The sequence below is a fragment of the Schistocerca cancellata genome, chromosome 6 (genome assembly GCF_023864275.1).
Source record: "Schistocerca cancellata isolate TAMUIC-IGC-003103 chromosome 6, iqSchCanc2.1, whole genome shotgun sequence".
NCBI lineage: Eukaryota > Metazoa > Arthropoda > Insecta > Orthoptera > Acrididae > Schistocerca > Schistocerca cancellata.
This window is the reverse complement of record NC_064631.1, coordinates 28,491,280-28,513,375: the sequence shown is the minus strand read 5'-3', so window position 1 is coordinate 28,513,375 and position 22,096 is coordinate 28,491,280. Positions and strand designations below refer to the sequence as shown.

Here is a 22,096-nt window from a genome sequence, read left to right as displayed (position 1 = left end):
TGTGAGCATCATCTTCGACGTCTGTAAGGCCGGCCCTGAACCGAGCATTCCACTCAAACACATATGTACAGCTCATGCTCTGTCCCCCAAACACTTGTTGAATCATTGCAAGCGTCTCTGTAGCACTTTTCCTGAGATTCGCATATAATTTAATACACACGTGCTATTCTGTTTGTGGCTCCATCGTAAAATCACCACAGACCAAACACAGAGTATTAAGGAAATCACTGTGGACACACAACACATCCTCCCAGCTGAATGCCACTTCGCACACTGACTCATCTCATATGCAGCTCTCGCCACCTAGCGGTGCAAAGATCTACTACTTCTACTTTCCATATGGCAGCACCAGTCCCGAAAATTTTGGATTCCATGTTGTATCCAGATAGTGATTATCCATGTAAGGATATCACACAAAGAAAGTTTTAAACAACTACAATAGGTGTGAGAATTATAGCAAAAGAAACCTTTTAGTCTGTCAAATACCCCAGTCTACCCTACACATTTCTAATCCATTTTTTAATCATCTATTAGTGCTCTCTGTATGGAACATTATCTTGAAAATGTGTGTGTGTGTGTGTGTGTGTGTGTGTGTGTGTGTGTGTGTGTGTAGGGGAGTATTAATACAGTATTTCTTGTTCTTATTTCATGAAGAGTTCATTTTAAATCCCATCATTAATTATTAGTTTGTAGCAGTGAATTATGTGCATTGATAACCTCATTGTTGTATGCCCCTAACCTGCCACACACAAAAGTGAATTATGACTTGCATTTGAGAACCTCCAACTATTTTCTGTTTTAGAGTAATGAGCATGACTTCAACATCCATGCGCGACGGAAGGATCTAGTGCAAAAAGTTATCGGTGCTGGCTGCCATCGGAAAATTGTACTGGCCTCATCGCTCAATGCCAGTGAACAGCACGCACAGCAAGAGAATCAGTCTCCATCTGTTCCTTCTATTACACTGGAATTTGCAGCCCTCTGCCTTCGCAACACACTAGTTCTTCTCCCAGCACTTGATGCTGCCAGCAGCATTGTTCCTCCTCTTACAGCTGATACAGTCTCAGTAACAGACAATACAGTTTCAGGTGAAACTTGCTCTGCAGGTGCAGGTGCAAATAGCCTTGACGGCATACCACCTACACCAGCTGGAGTTTATGCTGCACCTACAGCCCCAATGGCACAACATGAGGTAAGTTCATTTCCATCATAAATTCTCAAAAGATAATATGTAATCTTTGTTTGCACACAGTCTAAAGGTAGGAACTGAAATGTGTAAGCTGAAACAATAATTATATTACAGATTATGATGCTATAATAAGTTTCATTCCCCAGGTAACCCATTATCACTTTTCCAGTTGTTTGGCGAACAGTTACAATGCTTCTAATCATCTTCATTGTCAAATATTGTTTTCTGATTTACAAATAAATATGATGACATATGTTACATGTGCAATAAAACTAGATATACTAATTGTGTACTTTGGTTTCCCTCATTTTGGCTCATTACATATAAGCTCTTATGAGGATAACCTGATACCCACAAAGTGAAGTGTATGGTGTGAACTTTTACGTGTTATTGTAAGCAATTAAGAAACTTTGATTTTAGACAGACTGTAAATTTTATTATGTTTAAAGAATCTAAATGTAATTTACTGCCTTGCATTTTAAGTGGCAGGGATGGCTAGAGGACAAATGTAAGGATGTAGAGGCTTATCTCACTAGGGGTAAGATAGATACTGCCTACAGGAAAATTAAAGAGGCCTTTGGAGGAAAGAGAACCACCTATAAAGAAAGCAGGTGTTGACAGATGTGAAAATTACCGAACAATCAGTTTAATTAGCCACATCTGCAAAATACTAATGCGAATTCTTTACAGACGAATGGAAAAACTAGTAGAAGCCGACCTCGGGGAAGATCGGTTCAGATTCTATAGAAACATTGGAACACGTGAGGCAATACTGACCCTATGACTTATCTTAGAAGCTAGATTAAGGAAAGGCAAATGTACGTTTCGAGCATTTGTAGACTTAGAGAAAGCTTTTGACAATGTTGACTGGAATACTCTCTTTCAAATTCTGAAGATGGCAGGGGTAAAATACAGGGAGCGAAAGGTTGTTTACAATTTGTACAGAAACCAGATGGCAGTTATAAGAGTGGAGGGACATGAAAAGGAAGCAGTGGTTGGGAAGGGAGTGAGACAGGGTTGTAGCCTTTCCCCGATGTTATTCATTCTGTATACTGAGCAAGCAGTGAAGGAAACAAACCAAAATTGGGAGTAGGTATTAAAATCCATGGAGAAGAAATAAAAACTTTGAGGTTTTTGCCGATGACATTGTAATTCTGTCAGAGACAGCAAAGGACTTGGAAGAGCAGTTGAACGGAATGGATAGTGTCTTGAAAGGAGGATATAAGATGAATATCAACAAAAGCAAAACGAGGATAATGGAATGTAGTCGAATTAAGTCGGGTGATGCTGAGGGAATTAGATTAGGAAATGGGACACTTAAAGTAGTAAAGGAGTTTTGCTATTTGGGGAGCAAAATAACTGATGATGGTCGAAGTAGAGAGGATATAAAATGTAGACTGGCAATGGCAAGAAAGCGTTTCTGAATAAGAGAAATTTGTTAACATCGAGTATAGATTTAAGTGCCAGGAAGTCTTTTCTGAAAGTATATGTATGGAGTGTAGCCATGTATGGAAGTGAAACACGGACGATAAATAGTTTGGACAAGAAGAGCATAGAAGCTTTTGAAATGTGGTGCTACAGAAGAATGCTGAAGTTTAGATGGGTAGATCACATAACTAATGAGGAGGTGTTGAATAGGATTGGGGAGAAGAGAAGTTTGTGGCAACACTTGACTAGAAGAAGGGATCGGTTGGTAGGACATGTTCTGAGGCATCAAGGGATGACCAATTTAGTATTGGAGGGCAGCGTGGAGGGTAAAAATCATAGAGGGAGACCAAGAGATGAATACACTAAGCAGTTTCAGAAGGATGTAGGTTGCAGTAAGTACTGGGAGATGAAGCAGCTTGCATGGGATAGAGTAGCATGGAGAGCTGCATCAAACCAGTCTCAGGACTGAAGACCACAACGACAACAACAACAACAACAACATTTTAAGTAAGATGATGCTTGTTTATTGTTTAATTAATTAATACATGCGTCTAAATGTTATAGTTTCATAGAAACCAAATGTAATTTGTTTACTGAATATTGCTGTTATGTATGAGTACTTTGTAACACCACATCTTTTGTGTATGACTGGCTGTACATACTATTTCCTAAAATTTTGTGGATTAGCAAAAATGTCCCTTCCTTATTATTTTTATTGCCTTGTTTTGATATTTTTTCCAGTTTGTAACCACTTAAACTTTATTGCTCTTTTTGTTCCCCACCAAAGGACCCACAGACTGCCAGACAACAACACAGTATTTCAATTCAACAATGTTGTTGTTGTTATTATTATTGCTTTCTGGACTTCCTATTATTTGGTTATTTCAGTTAAGTTTTATCACAGCTGTGCTCTGCAGTAGTGTGAATATTGTGATTGCTACACCGGTATTGTCTATTACAGTGTTGTTGAAGTATTTCCTTTTTTTCCCCAATATGGATGAATTCATTGTACATAGTGGTCTGTCCTCAAGTGCAGATAATGAAACCATGGAGCCCGAAAAAAAGAAAGACAAGAAGTTCAGAGGCAACATAGTGATGATAATTTATCTTTTGATTAGGTGACAAAACATGCACAGTCCCCGTGTGTGGTGAAAACACATCGTTCCCAGTAAATGAAAAAGACATTTATTAACAAAATATTCCTCTCTGTTAAGTAAGAATGTGAGTTATTTTTGTTGGTTGTTGGAACAAAATAAATAAAGAGTGAAGCTTATGACTGCATTGGCATATGTTTCACAAAAAGTATAGAAATATGGCTGTGAGGTAGGCAACTTTATCAAAATGAAACCACATACAATAGCTGAAACATTCCTAATGCTTGCATCTAAAGAAATGGTAAAAACAGTCCTTCATTCAGATGTTGCTACTGAAATTATAAAAATTCCTCTCTCTGCTGACACGCCACCGAATTAGTGGTGTGTACTGTGATAGCAAAGACATTTTGGAAGAGAAAATAAGAAGCAGTAATGTTTTCACTTCCGATCGACAAGCCCACTAATACTAGTGGTCAAATACAGCTTCTTTCCTACATGAGGTATGTTGATGAGGATGTAATTGTAAGTAATTTCTTTTTTTGCAAAGACATGTCCAAATGAGCAACCAGTGAAGAAATATGCTTTGTACTCCTAATCCCTCTAAAAAAACACTCCTAATCCCTCTAAAAAACAAGTTAGAAGTACACCTCTTATCACTCAGTATTATCCAGGTCTTAAATGTATTAAGTAGCTACTCCCACAAGACTGTGGCTTCCTAAAATCATGACGTGAAACAAGGTCCATTCTGTCCGACATTTTGCCCACCACACCCATTTCCCTGACCTATGGCTCCTACCCCTGTGATGGTCCCTGCTGTAAGACTTGCCCCCTCCTACCACCACATATACGTCTTGTAACTGGCAAAACATGTACTATCAAAGTGAGAGCCACCTGTGGAATGACACGTCATGTACAGCTGTTATGTAAACACTGTTCGGCCTCTTACATTGGTGTGAGTACCACCAGGTTATCAGTTAGGATGACTGAGGCAAAGAGTGTGCTGGGAACACACAGCATCCTATTGCAGAGCATTCTCTACAACATGACAGTTGTGAGCTTGGTGCCTGTTGCAGTGCACCTGCCATCTGGATTCATACCCCAGACACCAGTGTCTCAGAACTCGCAGTTTGGAAGAGGTGTTACAACACGTCCTTGGTTCTCACTACCCAACTGGTCTTAATTTACATTAATTTCTTCCATTTCAACTCTTCTTCCCAGTAACTATTCTTTTCTCCACTCCTTTTAATTTTCTATATCCTCTATTTTCTGACCGGGCTGTTCTCCCACACCTCTACCACATACAATGCGCTTAGCTTTCCACTCTTACTAATTCGTGCAGGAGGTTTCGGCAGTAATCTCTGTCTTGTACGTTACCATATCTCCCCCCTTTTAAGTGCGTAGGTTTTCAAATCCAGTCCGATACAGTCCCCATCAATCAGTCTATCCTTCTCAACCCATTTGGTAAATCTCACCTGAACTGGTTCTGGGCAACTTTTCCAAACTCACCCCATGTCCTAAACTTCACCAGTCATTTCCTTCAACCATCTTCCTTTCCCTTCAAGCCTTTGGCCAGAAGAAGGAGCCACTAGCTCCGAAAGCTTGCAAATTTCAATATCTTTTTGTGTGTGTTTCTTCTACCACAACTTGGTGAGTGGATTTTTTATCCATACTATTACATTGTATATTTTCAAAAATTGATTAGTTTTGTTGATGTATTAGCCCATGCAGTCATCAGTACTTCTTATGTAAGTCCCTTATCAGTGTTTGTAATAATCTGTCTTTTTCAAACTGTAGTCTGCTTTTGACCTTATGCACTAATTCATCCATTTATTTATCTATGCCACCAATGTGAACCAACATCTTGCCCCTACATCTTTTCTAGTACTGATTTCTGTGCACTTAGATGGGACCATTGTTATTTAAGAATTTGCGTATAATGCTTTGTTGACAGTTCACTACATTGCAGAGCCTTCTCCCAATTATCTCTCACTGATTTTGTTGTAGCTTTGACAGCAAGTTTCTTTCCCATTCTCCACTTGTTGTTGTTGTGGTCTTCAGGCCTGAGACTGGTTTGATGCAGCTGTCCATGCTACTCTATCCTGTGCAAGCTTCTTCATCTCCCTGTACTTACTGCAACCTACATCCTTCTGAATCTGCTTAGTGTATTCATCTCTTGGTCTCCCTCTACTGTTTTTACCCTCCACACTGCCCTCCAGTGCTAAATTTGTGATCCCTTGATGCCTCGGAACATGTCCTACCAACCAGTCCCTTCTTCTTGTCAAGTTGTGCCACAAACTCCTCTTCCCAATTCTATTCAATACCTCCTCATTAGTTATGTGATCTAGCCATCTAATCTTCAGCATTCTTCTGGAGCACCATATTTCAAAAGCTTCTATTCTCTTCTTGTCCAAACTATTTATCATCCATGTTTCACTTCCATACATGGCTACACTCCATACAAATACTTTCAGAAAAGACTTCCTGACACTTAAATCTATACTGAATGTTAACAAAATTCTCTTCTTCAGAAACGCTTTCCTTGCCATTGCCAGTTTACATTTTATATCCTCTCTACTTCGACCATCATCAGTTATTTTGCTCCCCAAATAGCAAAACTCATCTACTACTTTAAGCGTCTCATTTCCTAATCTAATTTCGTCAGCATCACTCGACTTAATTCAACTACATTCCATTAACCTCGTTTTGCTTTTGTTGATGTTCATCTTACGTCCTCCTTTCAAGACACTGTCCATTCCGTTCAACTGCTCTTCCAAGTCCTTTGCTGTCTCTGACAGACTTACAATGCCATCGGCGAACCTCAAAGATTTTATTTCTTTTCCATGGATTTTAATACCTACTCAGATTTTTTGAATAACATCGGGGCGAGGCTACAACCCTGTCTCACTCCCTTCCCAACCACTGCTTCTCATTCATGCCCCTCGACTCTTATAACTGCCATCTGGTTTCTGTACAAATTGTAAATAGCCCTTCGCTCCCTGTATTTTACCCCTGCCACCTTTAGAATTTGAAAGAGAGCATTCCAGTGAACATTGTCAAAAGCTTTCTCTAAGTCTACAAATGCTAGAAATGTAGGTTTGCCTTTACTTAATCCATTTCCTAGATAAGTCGTAGGGTCAGTACTGCCTCACATGTTCCAACATTTCTACGGAATCCAAACTGATCTACCCCGAGGTCGGCTTCTACCAGTTTTTCCATTCATCTGTAAAGAATTCATGTTAGTATTTTGCAGCTGTGACTTATTAAAGTGGTAGTTCAGTAATTTTTACATCTATCAACACCTGCTTTCTTTGGGATTGGAATTATTATATTCTTCTTGAAGTCTGAGGGAATTTCACCTGCCTCATACATCTTGCTCAACAGATGATAGAACTTTGTCAGGGCTGGCTCTCCCAAGGCTATCAGTAGTTCTAATGGAATGTTGTCTACTCCCGGGGCCATGTTTCGACTCACGTCTTTCAGTGGTCTGTCAAACTCTTCACGCGGTATCATATCTCCCATTTCATCTTCATCTACATCCCCTTCCATTTCCATAATATTGTCCTCAAGTACGTCGCCCTTGTATACACCCACTATATACTCCTTCCACCTTTCTGCTTTCCCTTCTTTGCTTAGAACTGAGTTTCCATCTGAGCTCTTGATATTCATACAAGTGGCTCTCTTTTCTCCAAAGGTCTCTTTAATTTTCCTGTAGGCAGTATCAATCTTACCTCTAGTGAGATAGGCCTCTACAGTCTTACATTTGTCCTCTGGCCATCACTGCTTAGCCATTTTGCACTTCCTGTTGATCGAATTTTTCAGACGTTTGTATTCCTTTTTGCCTGCTTCATTTACTGCGTTTTTATATTTTCTCCTTTCATCAATTAAATTGAATATTTCTTCTGTTACCCAAGTATTTCTACTAGCCCTTGCCTTTTTACCTACTTGATCCTCTGCTGCCTTCATTACTGCATCCCTCAGAGCTACCCATTCTTCTTCTACTGTATGTCTTTCCCCCATTCCTGTCAATTGTTCCCTTATGCTCTCCCTGAAACTCTGTACAACCTCTGGTTTACTCAGTTTATCCAGGTCCCATCTCCTTAAATTCCCACCTTTTGCAGTTTCTTCAGTTTTAACCTACAGTTCATAACCAATAGATTGTGGTCAGAGTCCACATCTGCCCCTGGAAATGTCCTACAATTTAAAACCTGGTTCCTAAATCTCTGTCTTACCATTATATAATCTATCTGATACTTTCTAGTATCTCCAGGATTCTTCCATGTATACAACCTTCTTTTATGATACTTGAACCAAGTGTTAGCTATGATTAAGTTATGCTCTGTGCAAAATTCTACCAGGCGGCTTTCTCTTTCATTCCTTAACCCCAATCGATATTCACCTACTACGTTTCCTTCTCTCCCTTTTCCTACTCTCGAATTCCAGTCACCTATGACTATTAAGTTTTCGTCTCCCTTCATTACCTGAATAATTTCTGTTATCTCATTATACATTTCATCAATTTCTTCATCATCTGCAGAGCTAGTTGGCATATAAACTTGTACTACTGTAGTAGGCATGGGCTTCGTGTCTATCTTTGCCACAATAATGCATTCACTATGCTGTTTGTAGTAGCTTATCTGCACTCCTGTTTTTTTTATTCATTATTGAACCTGCTCCTGGATTACCCCTATTTAATTTTGTATTTATAACCCTGTATTCACCCAACAAAAATTCTTGTTCCTCCTGCCACCAAACTTCACTAATTCCCACTATATCTAACTTTAACCTATCCATTTCCCTTTTTAATTTTTCTAACCTACCTGCCCGATTAAGGAATCTGACATTCCAGCTTCGATCCGTAGAATGCCAGTTTTCTTTCTCCTGATAAAGACGTCCTCTTGAGTAGTCCCCGCCCGGAGATCCGTATGGGGGACTATTTTACCTCCAGAATATTTTACCCAAGAGGACGCCATCATCATTTAACCATACAGTAAAGCTGCATGCCCTCGGGAAAAATTACAGCTGTAGTTTCTCCTTACTTTCAGCTGTTATCCTCCACTTACCTTGTCTGTATGTGATTCTTTCATGCTTTTTTTTCCAACCCTCACTGATTGATTTTTACTGCCGTCTCCTACATTACATTATTTTCCAAACACAGTATATTAATTTTATCCAATGACTTCCTCTTTTTGTGGGCCATATTTTTAAATTTTTGTCTGTGTTCATGACTTTCCCAGTCTCAGTTTTTTTCACTACTTTCCCAATTGCAATTTTTTCCAAATCATAAGTTTTTCGTATTATAGTTCACTTTTCTGGTGAGAAATTCGCACCCACTCATTTCCTCTTGTTAACCCTTGTCTGTTCTCATGGTTGTTGTATGAATTCTTCTGATTTTTCTGGTCTTTTTCATTGCTTTTTTTTTCTTTTTCTCTTTCTTTCCACACCTCTGCTTCATTTGCCACTTCCACTATATCCAACATTTCAAACTCTCCTTGCTTGCCATGATGAATCCCATCACATATAACATTTGGTTATTTCAGATACTTGCTGTTGCACTATCAAAAGTAAAGTTCCCATTCTGCTTCTTCAAACCTGCTTGTCTCTGGGAGTTGCCGTTTTACTGTTTCAAATACAGCAATCTCTTGCACTTACCCAGCTAAACTGTGACCTGTATGCCTCACCTGCTAATTTCCACTCCACCAGACTTCTGTCGTTCTACAAAATCCTGCAGTTGTCTACCCCTCATATTTCTTTGGATGGTGTCATTTGCCAAACCAACTTAAAGCTGTCCCACATTGTCCTAAACTACCTGAAGAGTGGTGTTTCCCTTCCTGCACCTCTCCAGCTCCCAAACCACTCACAATATCATCCACTGCTCCGCTCCTAAAAAGTGAACTCGGCCAACCTTCTTAATATCCCCCAGCCTTCACCACTGACTCCCAGAGCAATAACAACTCATGATCATAAGAACCAGTCGCAACAGTACAGTGTTCTTAGCCTCTCATCCAAGCCACTCACCCCTTCCAAATTATCTTTATTATCTAAGGTTCTCACTTTCAGCCCTAAACCTGCATTTAATCATGCTGCTTTGTTGAAGGACCTACTTTCTTTTACAAATAATGTCAACTGGATGTATCAATTTGCAGTCTAATACCAAAACTTTGGCAACAGCGAGCATAACATTGAACCCTGCCTTGAACAGTTCAGACCACGATCCCAACTTGATCCATCACCACTACCACAAAATCATCCTTACAAGTGTTCCAACAATTCCTAACATCCAGCATTGCTTCACAAAACTTCCCCACACTCCTATAACATGACCCTAACCTGTCATCTGCAGAACTCCAGGCTCTTTGCTTCCTAAGATCTGATAAAGCCATCATTACCCTTTCAGTATAAAAGGGATCTGCCATTATGGTACTCGACTGACTGGAGTATGTAAGCGAGCATCTGTGCCAGCCACTTTGATACCTCTGCTTATAGCATTGGCCATCTAGCTGATCTACAGGCCCTCCTTTAAATGTCAAACCCCTGACAAGGACTAATGCTTCAGTCTGTAGAACTTCTTACCCCACCCAAACCACACACCCAAACCTTTTACCTTCTTCCTAAGATCCACAAACCCAGTCACTCTCAGTGTACCATAGTTCCTGCCTTCAAAGCACTTGCCAAACTTGTATCTGCCTTAGATGATCAAAACTTGCAGCCTGTAATACAAATACTTCTGTCCTATGTTACAGACACCAACTATTTCTTGCATCATCTGAAATCTGTGCCTCTCCCATTTTCACTACATGCTTTGTGTGTCACCATTGATGCCACCTTCTCCTAAACCAACATCCTTCACATACATGATATGTCTGCAGCTGAACATTTCCTCAATCAGCCCTCACCTGATTCTAGACCTATGTCATCCTTCTTTTACCAGCAACTACTTTACTTTCAAGGGACAGACGTACTTCCTATGCCAACCTTTACATGGGTCACTCCAAGTGTGCTTTCCTGGGATCAGTAAGCCTTCAGCACCTGGCGTGGTTTAGATTCATTGATGACATCTTTGCCGTATGGACTCGTTGTGAGGCTGACCTATGAGGATTGCCCAGAAAGTATGCACCGCATTTTTTTTTCTCAGCCAATAACAATGCTACAGATGCGAAATGTTACGTATGTATTCTTTGAAGTCTTCTGAGCAAGTGCGACAAGTTTTCATCACTTCTGACAGATAACATAGCTGCAGGACAGTCTCAAAATGCCGTCTGTAGGTGATGTACATTACAAGCAACGTGCTGTCGTTGGATTCTTCACTGCAGAGAAAGAAAATGTGAGAAATATTTTCAAGCACTTGTGCAGAGTCTGTGAAGCATCTGCTGTCAACAGAAGTACAGTTAGTTGTTGGGCATGGAGTGGGAGGTCATCAGAATGCAGTTCAGTAGAGCTCCATGATTTGCAGCAATCAAGGAGACTATCCACCTGACCTAGCCCCCTCGGACTTCCACTTGTTTGGGCCATTAAAGGATGCCATTCATGGAAGACATTTTGAGGATGATGAGAGGTGATTCACACAGTCAAGCACTGGCTCCACCACCAAAACAAGGAATGGTACTGACAGGGCATATAAGCGCTTGTTTCACGCTGGAGGAAGGCCATAGAACGGGATAGAGATCACATGGAAAAATAGGGTTTGTAGATAAAACACCGTTCTTTCGTGTGTGATTCTCATTATATTCAATAAAGAATTATTGAAAAAAAATGTGGTGCATTACTTTCTAGGCAACCCTCATATTAAAATTGCTGGAATCTCTAAATACATTCTCCGAATTGAATTTCATATGGTCCTATTCTGAATCCAATACCACTTTCCGTGATGTTGATCTCATCCTCATGGAAGACCAGCTACACACTTCTGCCCACATTAAACCTACTAGTAAACAACAGCACATACATTTTGACAGTTTCCATCCTTTCACTATCAAACGTTCCCTCTCATACAGCCTTAGTATTCGATGCAAACGAACTTGTTCGGATGCAGACTATTTACAGCAATAGACCACCATTCTCACCTCAGCCTTCACTGGATGTAATTACTCCATCAGCCTAGTTCAAAAGCAGATTTCGTGGGCCATCACATCCAATCCTGGTACTGCTGATCCCTCCAAAAATTAATTTTGGAGCAAACAACTTGTCACTCAGTATTATCGTGGGTGTTGGATGTTTTAATCAACTACTTTGAAAAGGAAGGCCACGACTTCATGAAATTATGTCCTGAAATGAGATCCATTCTGTCTGAGACTTTCTCACAACACTTAGAATAGCATATCGTTGCCCTCCCAATCTCTGCAATATCCCTGTCAGATCCAATGCTACTTCTGCACCCATCTCCATACCCTATGGCTCCTACTCCTGCGACTTTCCCGACTTTGAGACTTGCCCTTATGCACTCTCCTACCACCACCTATACCAGTCTTGTAGCTGGCAAAACAAATACTATCAAAGAGAGAGCCACCTGTGAAATGACATGTCATACACCAACTGTTATGTAAGCATGTTCAGCCTCTTACATTGGTGTGACTACCACCAAGTTATCAGTTAGGATGAGTGGGCATAGACAGAGGGTGTACACCAGCAACCCTGTCGCAGAGCATGCTCTACAGTATGACAGTCGTGACTTTGGTACCTGTTTCACTACTTGCGGCATCTTGATCCCCCCCCCCCCCTTCCTGCCCCCAGACACCAGTTCCTCAGAATTCCACAAGTGGGAACTAATGCTACAACATGTATTTAGTTCACACCACCAACTTGGCATTAATTTAGGTTTTTTCCTTCCACCCCAGGGTTTCTCCACAGTAACTACTTCTTCCTTCACTCTGTTTTAGTTTTCTACATCTTTCATTTTCTGACCTGTCTATCTTTCACCATCGCCCTCCCACCTCTGTTACATATAATGCACCCAGGATGGAATGTAGCAATATTATGAAAAGGAAAGTTGCTACTCACCAAATAGCGGGGATGCTGAGTCGCAGTTAGGCGCAACAAAAAGACTGTCACAAATAAAGCTTTCAGCCAGTAAGGCCTTCGTCAACAATAGACGACACACACACACACACACACACACACACACACACACACACACACACATGACCACTGTGTGTCTGGTTGCTTCCAGCCTACCCATGGGCTATTTAGAAAAATCCTTCCTAACTATACAGAATACCGAACCCTACACCTGGACCAGATTCATTGATGACATTCAATCTGAATTGAGGGAAAGAATGCCCTACCCACATTCCTCCAGAATCTCAACATTTTCTCCCCCGTTTGTTTCACCTGGTCTTCCTCAACCCAACAAAACCATCTTCCTCAATGTTGATCTCGACCTCAAGGATGGATACATCAGTACTGCTGTTCATATCAGACCTATCAACCACCAGCAATAACTTCACTTCGACAGCTACCACAAATTTCATATCAAGAGTCATGACTTGAAATGAGGAAAATCATACATACTATCCTTCCCACTCCTTCCCCCGTGTTATTCGGCTCTCACTGAACTTACGTAATTCCTTGTCCACCCCTACTCCACACCTGCTCCCAACCGCTTGCCTCGTGGCTCATATCCCGGCAATAGGACTAGATGAAGGCCTGTCCCATACATCCTCCCATCACCACCTTTTCCAGTCTAGTCCATCACCTATCCTATCAAAGGCAGTCATGCTACCTACAAAATAAGCTGCAACCACTGTGCTGCTTTCTGTTTGTGCATGAAACCAACAAGCTGTTTGTCTGCTTGGATGGCCTCCAAAAAACTATGGCCAGGAGATAGCTGGACAAACCAGTTGCTGGAAATGCTGCCCAACACAATGTGCTTCACAGCCTGCGCCATCTGAATCCTTCCTACCAGCATCAGCTTATCTGAATTGCACAGGTAGAAACTCTCTCTGCAATACACAGGGTGTATCAAAAAGAATCATCCAATTTGGCACATCTATATTTCTGAAACTAATAAACTTGTACAATGAATTTTGTTTTTTGATGAATGGGAAACTCAAAAAGTTTTTTTCATACCTTTTCATAGGTGTTCAATATGCCCCCCTTGAGATGCTTGGCATATGTTAATGCAGTATTCATATTGTGCCCCCACTGCAGCGAGCATGTCTTGAGTTACAGCTTCTTCAGCTGCTGTTATGCGATGTCTCAGTTCATTTGTTGATAACAGAGGCACATAAACAATAGGACTAGATGAAGGCCTGTCCCATACATCCTCCCATCACCACCTTTTCCAGTCTAGTCCATCACCTATCCTATCAAAGGCAGTCATGCTACCTACAAAATAAGCTGCAACCACTGTGCTGCTTTCTGTTTGTGCATAAAACCAACAAGTTGTTTGTCTGCTTGGATGGCCTCCAAAAAACTATGGCCAGGAGATAGCTGGACAAACCAGTTGCTGGAAATGCTGCCCAACACAATGTGCTTCACAGCCTGCGCCATCTGAATCCTTCCTACTAGCATCAGCTTATCTGAATTGCACAGGTAGAAACTCTCTCTGCAATACACAGGGTGTATCAAAAAGAATCATCCGATTTGGCACGTCTATATTTCTGAAACTAATAAACTTGTAAAATGAATTTTGTTTTTTGATGAATGGGAAACTCAAAAAGTTTTTTTTCATACCTTTTCATAGGTGTTCAATATGCCCCCCTTGAGATGCTTGGCATATGTTAATGCAGTATTCATATTGTGCCCCCACTGCAGCGAGCATGTCTTGAGTTACAGCTTCTTCAGCTGCTGTTATGCGATGTCTCAGTTCATTTGTTGATAACAGAGGCACATAAACAATAGGACTAGATGAAGGCCTGTCCCATACATCCTCCCATCACCACCTTTTCCAGTCTAGTCCATCACCTATCCTATCAAAGGCAGTCATGCTACCTACAAAATAAGCTGCAACCACTGTGCTGCTTTCTGTTTGTGCATGAAACCAACAAGCTGTTTGTCTGCTTGGATGGCCTCCAAAAAACTATGGCCAGGAGATAGCTGGACAAACCAGTTGCTGGAAATGCTGCCCAACACAATGTGCTTCACAGCCTGCGCCATCTGAATCCTTCCTACCAGCATCAGCTTATCTGAATTGCACAGGTAGAAACTCTCTCTGCAATACACAGGGTGTATCAAAAAGAATCATCCAATTTGGCACATCTATATTTCTGAAACTAATAAACTTGTACAATGAATTTTGTTTTTTGATGAATGGGAAACTCAAAAAGTTTTTTTTCATACCTTTTCATAGGTGTTCAATATGCCCCCCTTGAGATGCTTGGCATATGTTAATGCAGTATTCATATTGTGCCCCCACTGCAGTGAGCATGTCTTGAGTTACAGCTTCTTCAGCTGCTGTTATGCGATGTCTCAGTTCATTTGTTGATAACAGAGGCACATAAACAGAGTCTTTTAAAACCCCCACAAGTTATAATCACATACAGTCAGCTCCAGTAAACATGGAGGCCAGTAATGTAAGGCTGAATCATTTAGTCCAGTGTGACCGATCCATCGTTCAGTAATCCTTTGATTTAAAAATTCCCACACTTCCAGATGTCAGTATGGCATTGCCCCATCCTGTATGCTGTCCAGTGGCAGCAGCCAGAGACAATGGTCATACGTGTGTATTATGATTGTGTGAATGTGTGTGAATTTTCTACTTCAGAAGAAGCCTTTTTGACCAAAAGCTCAAATGTATAGCAGTCTTTTTGTTGTGCCTGTCTATGAGTCAATATCTCCTCCGTATGGTGGGTAGCAATCTATCCTTTTTGTGTATTGTCACTATCCCATCCTGGATTTTTCATTTGTTTGATTTTGTTATAATTAATCAGTTTCTTTGTGACAGGTAGCGTCATTACGATGTTCTACACTAGCAGCAGCTGCATATGTGTCTTTGTGCCTGGGAGATTTTATAACAGCTCTACAGCATAGTAGAAATTTGCTTAAACAGCCTCGTCTCTCAGGAGCACATCAGTAAGTGAAACCACAATTTACATTGTTTTAATGTAATTTTTTACAGAGGAATTGATGAGAAGTATTTCACACACTTTGATTAAAATCATTGTAAATTGTTGACTGTTTTTTAAAGATCTGTCATATAAATGATATTTATTATGTAGGATTTGAACTGTTTGCATTTCATATCATATCATTTCATTTTATAGCAGTCTTGCTCTATTTATAGGATGATAAATGATGCACATTCTGGTTTCTGGCTAGACATCTTAGGGCTCCAAGTCAAGTGCATAATGTATAGTGACATTAAAAAATATATTTTTGTAGCTACACTTATGACCAAACTGGATAAAATGGAGCAATTCTGGAACACAGAACTTGCCAGCGAGAAATCCAGATTCAAATCATGATCAGGACATTATAATTCAGGCTTCTGTGATTTCCCTGAATCATTCCACAACGTTTGTGGTCAATTTTATCATAAATCTGTCTCAGAACTGATCTACTGTTCTTTCTCTAAATGCCTGCAATCATTGGAACATTTTATTTTTGTGGAAGAGGAGGGGAGAGGAGGTGGGGAACATTAGGGTAGAAGATAATTCTAGCGAAGCTCCATTTTGTATGTAAAATGGGGGAATTTTAAACTTTGTGTTAAGGTGTAAAACACTGCTGTGCATCCACCATAGCTTAGTTACTAGTTCAGTGTTAGAGAAAATCTGTAGAAAAAATGTCTTTTACTATATTGTAGGGGATGCATTGTTGACTCAAAATTATTTTCCAGCTCATAGAAAATTTTCTAAATAAAATCAACAATCCAATTGCCTGTTATATATTCTTTTCTGTTTTATTGTGAACTATAAATAATTTATTAAAGCCTTGCCAAATACTCACTGAGTCATTGATTGGCACACACAAGAAACATAGGACGTTGGAAGCTGATGTGTGACCTATGAGAGCATTATAACTTCAACATCAGTATTTTCCAATTTTGGTTTTGTTACCTGTCCTAGGAAATTAATAACAAAAGCATATTTTGAAGGTACATTAAAATGTAATACTGGTCCTCGCATTATAATTGCTCTTAGAGGTCACACAAGGAGTATAAGTCTCTGCCTTTCAGCATTTTCTGTATTGTTGATGTGTGTATCAGTGACTCAGTGCCTCAGATAGTCAGTGAGTTACTACCCTTGATGCTTACATTGTTTAGATTCCACCAAAAGTTTGGTGTATTACATCTGCTGAGGACTATTGTAGGTGAGATCTTAGAGGTATGGTCTGTCAACATGTTGTATGTACCTGTCCGCTATTTCTCTTCCAGTTGAGGGCAATAGGGCAATGCATGAAGTGTTCAGTGACTACAGTAGCAGAATGTTATTGGAAATATCTTACAAAACCAAAAGAAATTCTGGTCATTTGTAAAAACTGCTAGTGACACTAAAGTTAGTGTCCAGACAGTCATGGACAAGACAGAAACTGAAACAAGAGTGCAGAAATGCTGTACTTCGTTTCGCAATGTTCCTTTACAAAGAAAAATGTTGGAGTATTGCCCAATTTAATTCTCACAACACTGCTAAAATGAATGATATAGATATTTGTGTCGATGTTGTTGAGAAACAAGTGAAGTTTTTAAAATCAAACAAAGCTCCAGGGCCTGATGCATTCCCTCTCAGATACTATACTGAATTTGCAGCTAAGTTAGGACCTCTTTTAACCACGATCTACAGTAGGTCCTTTGAACAAAAACCCATTCCCATTCGCTCGAATAAAGCGCAGGTCCCACCCATCTGCTAGAATCCTAGAACATATTCCGAGCCCAAACGAATGAGCTATCTCAAATAGAGTGACCTCCTCCATGCTAACCAGCAAGGATTCTGAAATCATTGATCAAGTGAAACTCAACTAGCACTTTTCTCACATGATATCTGGACAGCCGCTGACTTCTGAAAAATATTATACTCAGTTCCACATATATACTTACTATTGAGTATGATCATATGGCATATCAAGTATTTCTTGGTAGGGAGGACACAGTGTGTTATTTTGGATGGAGAGTTTTTGACAAATGTAGAAGTAACTTAGTGTGTGTCCCAGCAACCCTTGCTGTGTGTGTTGTATATAAATAACCTGGCTGACAATATTAATAGCAACCTCAGAATTTTTGCAGGTGATGCAGTTATCTGTAGTGAAGTACTGTCTGAAAGGAGGTACAAAAATATTCTGCCAGATCTTGGTAAGATTTCAAAGTTGCGCAAAGATTGACAAACATAAAATAGTGCACTTCGCAAAATGAAAAGAGTAATAACCTACGACTTCAATTTCAATAAGTCCTGTTTACAGTCTGTCAACACATACAAATACCTAGGCATAACAACATTTGGGTACAAAATATTTGATCTAGTGAATATCTGCAACACAGGAACGTATTTATAGAATAAAAATCTGTTCCAGTTGCTAATAGTTTTCTTAATTTATTCCATGACTAGTTTCGAACCTTAAGGCTTATTCTTTAGGCCCCACCAAATAATTCTGAAAACATAAGCAGGGATAGCTAGAGGACAAATGTAAGGATGTAGAGGCACATCTCACTAGGGGTAAGATTGATACTGCCTACAGGAAAATTAAAGAGACCTTTGGAGATAGTAGAACCACCTGTATGAATATCAAGAGCTCAGATAGAAACCCAGTTCTAAGCAAAGAAGGGAAAGCAGAAAGGTGGAAGGAGTATATAGAGGGTCTATACAAGGGCGATGTGCTTGAGGACAATATTATGGAAATGGAAGAGGATGTAGATTAAGATGAAATGGGAGATACGATACTGCGTGAAGAGTTTGACAGAGCACTGAAAGACCTAAATCAAAACAAGGCCCTGGGAGTAGACAACATTCCATTAGAACTACTCACAGCCTTGGGAGAGCCAGCCTTGAAAAATCTCTAACATCTGTTGAGCAAGATGTATGAGACAGGCGAAATACCCTCAGACTTCAAGAAGAATGTAATAATTCCAATCCCAAAGAAAGCAGATGTTGACAGATGTGAAAATTATCAAACTATCAGTTTAATAAGCCATCGGTGCAAAATACTAATGCGAATTTTTTACAGATGAATGGAAAAACTGGTAGAAGTCGACCTCGGGGAAGATCAGTTTATATTCTGTAGAAATATTGGAACACGTGAGGCAATACTGACACTACGACTTATCTTAGAAGATAAATTAAGGAAAGGCAAACCTACATTTCTAGCATTTGTAAATGTAGAAAAAGCTTTTGACAATGTTGACTGGAATACTCTCTTTCAAATTCTGAAGGTGGCAGGGGTAAAAAAAAGGGAGTGAAAGGCTATTTACAATTTGTACAGAAACCAGATGGCAGTTATAAGAGTTGAGGGACATGAAAGGGAAGGAGTGGTTGGGAAGGGAGTGAGACAGGGTTGTAGCCCCTCCCCAATGCTATTCAATCTGTATATTGGGCAAGCAGTAAAGGAAACAAAAGAATAGTTCGGAGTTGGTATTACAATCCATGGAGAAGAAATAAAAACTTTGAGGTTTGCTGATGACATTGTAATTCTGTCAGAGGCAGCAGGGGACTTGGAAGAGCAGTTGAACGGAATGGACAGTGTCTTGAAAGGAGGATGTAAGATAAACATCAACAAAAGCAAAACAAGGATAATGGAATGTAGTCGAATTAAGTCAGGTGATGCTGAGGGAATTAGATTAGGAAATGAGACACTTAAAGTAGTAGATGAGTTTTGCTATTTGGAAAGCAAAATAACTGATGATGGTCGAAGTAGGAAAGGTATAAAATGTAGACTGGCAATGGCAAGGAAAGCGTTTCTGAAGAAGAGAAATTTGTTAACATCGAATATAGATTTAAGTGTAAGGAAGTTGTTTCTGTAAGTATTTGTACAGAGTGTAGCCGTGTATGGAAGTGAAACATGGACGATAAATAGTTTGGACTAGAAGAGAATAAGAGCTTCCGAAATGTGGTGCTACAGAAGAATACTGAAGATTAGATGGGTAGATCACATAACTAATGAGGAGGTATTAAATAGAATTGGGGAGAAGAGGAGTTTGTGGCACAACTTGACAAGAAGAAGGGACTGGTTGGTAGGACATGTTCTGAGGCATCAAGGGAAGACCAATTTAGTATTGGAGAGCAAAAATCATAGAGGGAGACCAAGAGATGAATTCACTAATCAGATTCAGAGGGATGTAGGTTGAAGCTTGCACAGGATAGAGTAACATGGAGAGCTGCATCAAACCAGTCTCTGGACTGAAGACCACAACAACAACAACAACAACAACAACAACAACAACAAATGGGTGGCAGTTAGGCCTAGGCCATTCACTCAATGGGGATCACACCAACATCAAGCAAACACATTGGAGTGTAGAACCAGCAACCACAGCACCCGCGTAGGCAGCATGACATAGAAATGACACTGTAGTTGCTGGTCCTATCTTCCCATGCATTTGCTTGGTATTGGTGTTATCACCAATGACTGACTGGCTCATAATTATTTGGTGGCACCTGAAAAATAAGCTTTAAGCTTCAAAACTAGTTGTAGAATAAATTAAGAAAATTACTAGCTACTGAAGCAAATTTTTAATCTATTAAGTTTTGGAGATATGAAATGGAATAATAATGTAGACTCAGTCGTAGGGCAAGCAAGCAAAAGACTTCGGTTTATTGGTACGACACTAGGGAAAGAGTAAGAAGACACTCTGTGAGAACTACAGAGGAATATAATGAAGGTTTATGAAAAGATAATTTTACAGAAAATTGGGAACAAGATACAACCACAATTAAGAGAATAATAACAAGGATTTTTACCTAGAAGATGAGCTATGGGTGTCATATTTACAGCTCACTAGGTAGTAGGAAAAAATGGGGATTTGGAATGACAATGTAGTTGCTTTCACAGTTGTGAAAAGGTTTACTACACTTTTAAAAGGGAAGAGAGATGTCAAGGTCTGGATAGATTGCAATTCAGAATCAGAAACATGTATGATGTCTGAATAGTGTAATAATAAATGAAAAATTGAGAATGGTTTAGAATAGAGAGAGGGATTCGCCAAGGAAGTGTGCTCTTCCCAGTGCTCTTCAATGTAATTATGGACAACATCAGAAGGAAAGTTCACCAAGGGTCAACAGCAGATAATGTGAAAATCATTGCATATGCAGATGACATGATGATTCAGGAAAAACAGCTAAATACCTGATGCAGGGTCATTGAAAAAGCAGGCATGTAAATAAGCTTAACATAAGTGAGGTACTTCAATCAGCAGGGCAAATGAAAAAAAATAAGGATGTAAGTAGTAATGGAAAAATTATTAGAGAAGTAGATGCTATTAAATATGTAGGAAGTAAGCTAACCAAGATAGGAAACAATAAGGAAGAAATTTCAGAGAGAATAGAAAATTGATTGAAATTTTGTTATTGTGTGTCAGACATAATTAGGGATTGGAAAATACCTACCTGAGCAAGAATTATGAGATGCAAGTCATATTATCCACCAGTTTTGACTTAAGGACTGTTGGACTTGGACAAAGAAAGATCTGAGCAGAATAAAAGGGATCCTGTGTGAGACAAGAAGGGCAGGATAAGGAATGAAACTATATATTACACACTTCGGAGTAATGCCCTAAAAGAAACAATGGAGAGATATATGCTGAACTGGTTTGGTCAGATTAAGGGAATGGGACAAGAAAAACTACCAAGAAGGGCTCACAGGTGGACAGAACTGGAAGAAGACCACAAGCAAGATGGAGAACCAGGTAAAGAGAACTGCAATGGAAGGAAACGTGAAAGGATAGACTGTGGAAGAAAAGAGAAGATTGAAAGAGGCTCTGTGAGTGACTGCATAAACAGAAACATTTCATGAAGGTGAAGAAGGCTGTGGAAATACAATCAATCTAGAAAGGAGATTGCTTACAAAACACTTATGTGACCCATCCTAGAATGTTGCTCATACGTGGGACCCATACTAGATAGGACTAATGAGGTATATTGAATGTATACAGAGAAGTTAATAAATCAATCCAGAAGACTAGAAGAGTATTTCTGTTTGAAAGAGCAGATATGTAGTTGTTAGTATCTGACTTAGACAATGAATTGCAATTATTTAGTCCCACTATGATGGACATAGAAGAATTGTGGGCAAAATTTAAACAGATTGTAAATTGTGCCATGGAAATGAACGTGGGTAATAAGTGGATTAAGGATGAAAAAGACCGACCATGGTTTAGTGTCTATATTCGGAAAATGTTGTGAAAGCAAAGGCTGTTACATACTCGGTTCAAAAGAGAATGTGCAAGTGATAACAGGCAAAGATTTAGTAGAGATTCATGCATCTGTGGAAAGATTTACTGTACATCTACTACCACTGTTTTACCTTAGCA

At 39.7% G+C, this 22,096-nt stretch overlaps 1 protein-coding gene across 2 annotated transcripts in view; it reads left to right on the top strand.

Annotated features, from left to right (window-relative positions):
• Positions 1 to 22,096, top strand: part of LOC126191124 (CCR4-NOT transcription complex subunit 10) — a 162,813-nt gene that overhangs the window by 76,043 nt on the left and 64,674 nt on the right. For both annotated transcript variants that reach the window (XM_049931871.1, XM_049931872.1), the window contains exons 8-9: positions 803 to 1,192; positions 15,590 to 15,717. In XM_049931871.1, coding sequence (XP_049787828.1) covers positions 803 to 1,192; positions 15,590 to 15,717 — 518 coding nt within the window. The remainder of the gene's footprint in view (positions 1 to 802; positions 1,193 to 15,589; positions 15,718 to 22,096) is intronic.